Here is a 5692-nt window from a genome sequence, read left to right on the forward strand (position 1 = left end):
AGCGCAGAGCGGCCGCGCCGGGGTCCGCGGGGGACGAAGCTGATCCTCCGCGGCTGAGCCCCTGAGCCGCCCTCGAGGCAGGCGCCCGGTCGCCGGGGCCCGGGACATGGTGCGATCCGCGCCGCGCAGCCGCCGCCGCTGCCGCTGAACTCGGGAGCCGCGCCGGGCTCGGACGTGGGAGCGGGAAGATGTTTTCCGCACTCAAGAAGCTGGTGGGGTCGGAGCAGGCTCCGGGCCGCGACAAGAACATCCCGGCTGGGCTGCAGTCCATGAACCAGGCGCTGCAGAGGCGCTTCGCCAAGGGGGTGCAGTACAACAGTGAGTGTAGCCCGGCGTGGGGTTCCTGCGGGGGCACGTGGAAAGTGGGGGCACGGGTGCAGCGGGTGCCGTCCCGCGGGGTCCGCAGGCCCCAGCCGCGCCGTCCAGGACTTGTGGTAACCGGGGCGGGCCTCGCCCGGGAAGCGCTGGGGGCCCCGTCGCGCTCCGAGGGCCTCGCCGTCTGTGTGCAGGTGAGCTGAGCCCTTACCTGTGCCGGGCACGTTGCAGGTGCCCCAGGGGCGTTCCCTTGGGGTTGGGAGGTGATGCGGGCCGGAGAGGAGGTCCTAGAGGACCCCAGGGCCAGAAGGTGGGCTCCTCGGCCCGCGGCGCTCCCCTCTGACCTGTGGGTCATTCCCGAGGAATGCTGGTACGGTGGGACATTCGAGTGAAATTGGTCTAGGCGGTTCCTGGTGTGTCTGCGGTACCCTCATTGGCCCAGGTGACCTCATCTAAGAGGGATTCTTACATAACGTGGGGAGAGTTTGTGGTGTATGACGCTTCTTAAAGTGGGTGGTGGAGCTCTCCATCCATGAACTGTGGGGTCACCCGCAAGAGAAGACCGCGGAGGACTCCGCCGGCTTCGGTAGTTTGAACTATGGGATTTTTCTTTGTAGACTTCGAACCCCGTTTGAAGACGGAATGCCAGCTACACCGCACGTTCTTGCCCCCTCCCCCTTTTTTTTAAAGAAGCATTTGTAAGGGATATATTTAGAAAAGCTCCAGAAGGCACAGGCTTTACTCTCTTACTTGTTATTGTAGAGATTTCTTTTCTCCTACGGGAAAGAGGAGTTATTTACCAGATGCCCCGAAAGCCCAGGTCGTTTCCAGTCCTCAGTTATAAATTATGTAAATTGTGTAGCTCCTAAAGGCTGACCGTCCTCTTGACCTCTTTAAAGTTTTTCCATCTTGCTGTCTTTTTGCTAGCAGTATTTAAAGATTTTTTAATGTTGTTCTCTGCTTTTAAATTGTTTTCCTCTTTAAGTATTTCCATATATTGCTACAAGATACTGGACATTCCTCCCTTTGCTACTTTCAGGGGAGCCTTTCAGTCTCTGTGATGACCCAGATTTTGGTAACAATGTACCATATTAAGAAACTGATTGGAAAGACTTTGGGTTTAAAAGAGGGATCGTTTTGCATGTACTTTACCCAATTTTGTGTGTATTTCTCTCACATTCCAAGAAGAGAATAGTAAGTCAAAGTACTCATTTACACAAGTCTTTACAATCCACCTTTGGTTCCCTTATTTAATTTTATTATTTATGGTATTATTTTTTAAAACTTAAGCTTAGTCCTTTGGAAACTGGACCTGAAAAATGTTCACCTTTGGAAAAGCACTCCCTGGTGGGCACACCCCCTGGTCCAGGGTGGGCGGGAGTAAAAAGTAGAAAGGATGGGGCTTCCCTGGTGGCACAGTGGTTGAGAGTCCGCCTGCTGATGCAGGGGACACGGGTTCGTGCCCTGGTCTGGGAAGATCTCACATGCCGCGGAGCGGCTGGGCCCGTGAGCCATGGCCGCTGAGCCTGTGCGTCCGGAGCCTGTGCTCTGCAACGGGAGAGGCCACAACAGTGAGAGGCCCGCATACTGCAAAAAAAAAAAAAAAAGTAGAAAGGGCATTGGAGTCCTTCCAGAGAAGAGACCCACCTCAGGAAGTTGGGGAGAGGGGGGACAGATTCTGATCTGGAACAAAATGAATGAAAGGTGGTGCAGTTGAGAGAAACGGGGTGCTGTGCCCACAGGACATTTCAGGGTGATGCTGCCCCTGTAGTTGGCTAATACTGCAATTTTGAAACTTTAAAATTTTTTTATTAGTCAGTAGAATAGAACATTTCTAATATTGATTTCCCAAAACATCTTACTTAGGAGAGCAAACCAGCAATATGATATAGACTCAGGACTTTTATGGGTAAGAGTTGATGATTGTCTCTTACAGAACCTTGTCCTCCTGGGGCAGATAAGTCGTTTTCTTTTAAGTTGCTATGACGATGAGAAGTGACACCCATGCAGAGTCCCAGCATACACATCCCATTTAGAATCAAAACCCAAATGAGACATTGGACGTTGTCCGTGGTTTGGAAGTCATTCGCGTGTTAAGTGGAAGGATGCTACCTGTGTTGGTCTGCTCCAGTGAGGAGGCACCGGTCTTGTGCGTTTCGTCCAGAGTGCCCTTGCTCCAGGCTGCATTCCTTACTGAGAAAGCCTCCAGACGCTGGGACAGCCAGAGTCCTGGCCAGTCGGATTTCAGTGCTAGAACTTAAAATGGAGTTAAACACTTCCTTGCCAAGAAACCTTTGAAAGGCTGGTTTCTGGGTAGAGAGCTTTTTCTTTCGGAAATAAACAGCTGTGTTTGGCAAACTATTCGACCTGCCCCAGCAGGGCCGATTTGCAAGTTCCCAAGCCTTTGCTGCCCGTGATCTGCCACGTTTTCATTTATAGGTTTTCTTTCCCTCACGTTCATTTACTTAGCAAATATTTACTGAGCGTAGATCAGTTAAAACCCAGACGGCAGTCTCTGCCTTGTGGAGCTTCCATTCTAGTGGGGGTAGAAAGGCAGACTGTGGGCACTAAACATGATGAGGCGGTAACCATATCACCCATCTGAAGGGTGGAGGAATGGAGCAGGGTGGGGGCTGGGGTTGGGACTTTACGTAGAAGGTCAGAGCGGGCCTCGTGGAGAAGGGCCGAGGGGTCACGGCGGAGCGAGGTCAGGAGAGAAGCACGGGGGACTAAGCCGCAGAAGTGCGGCCCTCACACCATCCTGGGGACTCTGTGAACGGGACAGCTTAGAGGGCTCTGAGCAGAGGAGCCACTGCTGCAGTGGGGGTGAGGGGCTGCCCAGGAGGAGGTGGCCAGCTGGGCGTGTGTCTAGTGACCCCTGCTGGTGGTACGGAGAAAGGGCATCGTTGGATTTCAGTTGTGCCTCCTACAGAGCGATCGATTGCATCATTTGCATCCAAGATAAACCATACTTTTTTTGTTGTACGAAAACACAAAAACGAGATTCCCTATCTTGCAGGAAATGTGTGGCAGTGTGAGTGAATTACTGTTGAATCAGGGAGTAGAAGAGATTCTTGGGTCCTGTAGTAGATCCCTGTGTCTTCTGCGTTGTAGCTTTACTTAGAATAAAAGAAAAGACGTAGAATAGAAATAGAGTTATTCTGTTTAGTAAAACGCCTGGCATAAAGTGCCACGTGCTTCCTAAGTAAGGGCTCCTCATCGCTTCTTGGGGGAATCTTAATTACAGGTTTTTCAGTGGATCACTTACTTAGCTTATCTGAGCCAGTGTCCAAGGTTCTGAGATTGATTGGACTTCTTAATTTAAAAGTAGAGGCCAATTCCTTTTTTTAATGGATGAAGGCAGGTCATTTTATTTATTTCTGACGTTGTACGGTTTCTTCTAATTAACTTTTTTGAAGAGTAAATTTCAAATTTTAAAAGGATTTCAGTTGAAGAGAGAGAAAATTAAGACTTTTCATTCTCAAAGTAGAATAGAAAACAAATATCAATACATGTTAAAATTGGTAAAGATATAAAAGAAGGAAGCAGTTCTGAGATTATATCAAGACTCTGGACAGACAAGCCGTGTTTGAAAAAAGAACCAAAGATACCCTCCAGAAATGAAAGAGCAGGGTCACGCAAACAAAAAGCCGGCAGGTGGGCGAAGCAGCGTAATAGCTGAAGGTGGAGTTGGCACCTGGCAGGGGGATGCGGGCCCAGAACTGAGCGATGCCCACACACATGTGATCTGAGTCTCAGAAGGAAAGAATAGCAGGGGTGGAGAAGAGGTAGTTAGTTACTGCAGAACTGCAGGCTAGGAGTTCCCGGAGTTCCCGGAGTACGTGAAACTCCAAGAAACCCAAGGCCAGAGCTTTCAAACTCCCAGAGTTGGACACATCATGGGAATTTCAGGACAGCAAAGTCAAAGAGGAGAGTTGTAGAAGCGACCAGTGCAAGCAGAGGGACAGCCAAGAGCCTGACAACACGCTGACAGTGATGGTGGTGGAGACGTTCCTGTGGGGAAATCCTGGTCGGCCTAGAAATCTACACCAAGTAAGTGAGTGCGATTAAACCCCTCTCCGGTCTAAGTTGGACAGTTTCTGTGCGAAGGTTCCTGCTGAAATAAATCCCGGAGGAGGTACTCCAGACAGATGGAGAGGGAGCTCGGGAGATGGAGGAGGTTTGCAAGGCACAGGTCAGCACGGAAATGGGTGAACAAGCATCGGGTGAACAAGCATCGTGACTACCGTGGGGAACGCAGAAGGAGGAGCCAGACGCTAGCAATCAGCGTGGAACCCACGATGGCGCTGACCAGAGTGTGTTTAAGTGGGAGCCGAGGACAGGTGTTAACTTCAGACTTTACTGCAGCAAAGGTGTGTGTTAAAGATTTAAGAATAGAAATAGATCTCAAACCCTCCAAATAAATACCAGGCAAAAGGGGAATTAAAAAAACCCGTGTCCAACATGAAAGAGGCAGAAAAGAGGGGAGGGAGCCCGGCAGTGACTGGAAATGACCGCGTGGCGCTCGCCCAATGTGGAAGAGGCAGAAAAGAGGGGAGGGAGCCCCGGCAGTGACTGGAAATGACCGCACGTGGTGGAGGGGGTTACCCGCCACTGTTGGCAACCAGGGAATGTGAACAGGCAGACGCACCAGTGAAAGAGAGACTGCGATTTGATTTCTTTCTGGCTGTGTGATGTGTAAGAGACACGTCCAACACACGATGGCATTGAAAGGTTGAAAGCAGGGTCGTGGAACCAAGCGGTGGGTCAGTATCAGCCACGAGGAAGCCGCACCGTGGGGTTCTCGTGCCGGAGCTATGGGGACTCACACTGGGTGCAGGTCAGACAGCCAGCCGGGCAAGAGAAAGGCTCAGTGAAGAGCAGGTGTCTGCGCCCAGCCCCGCTCACACCAAGGAGCGTTCCTAAAACCGACAGTCCGAGCAGACACCCAAGGATAGGTACCATAAAAACCACATTCTGTGGCCACAGTGAGTAAAACTGGACGGGAATAACAAAAAAGTACAACTTTTCGGGGGAAACTTAGAAATATTTCTAAGTAATTTATGGGTCAGAGAAGTATCTGTAATCCAGTGATAATGAACAGCCCACATACTTGTGCTGGTCGACCCGAGAATACGGTGTGAAACCCAGGAGAAGAACAGGATAAACCTCAAGAAAGTAAAAGGAAGTAAATGACAAAGAAAAACGCAGGGGCAAGTGGTTTCTGGGAAGGGTCAGTGGAGGCTCCAGCAAAACACACAGGGCGCGTGCGCGACTGGCCGGGTAGACGAGCCTCGGGGAAGGTTAATTAAAAAGACAAGACAAAAAAAAAAAAAAAAAAAAAAAAAAAAAAATCCGGGGGGGGGGGGGGGGCACA

At 50.6% G+C, this 5692-nt stretch overlaps 1 protein-coding gene across 1 annotated transcript in view; it reads left to right on the forward strand.

Annotated features, from left to right (window-relative positions):
• Positions 1–6: 6 nt before the first annotated feature.
• Positions 7–5692, forward strand: part of RABL6 (RAB, member RAS oncogene family like 6) — a 20261-nt gene continuing 14575 nt past the window's right edge. The window contains exon 1 of the mRNA XM_024762430.1: positions 7–318. Within this exon, the coding sequence (XP_024618198.1) occupies positions 189–318 (130 nt within the window). The 5' untranslated portion in view covers positions 7–188. The remainder of the gene's footprint in view (positions 319–5692) is intronic.

Source organism: Neophocaena asiaeorientalis, unplaced genomic scaffold (genome assembly GCF_003031525.2).
Source record: "Neophocaena asiaeorientalis asiaeorientalis breed wild unplaced genomic scaffold, Neophocaena_asiaeorientalis_V1.1 scaffold78, whole genome shotgun sequence".
In the NCBI taxonomy this organism is placed as follows: Eukaryota; Metazoa; Chordata; class Mammalia; order Artiodactyla; family Phocoenidae; genus Neophocaena; species Neophocaena asiaeorientalis.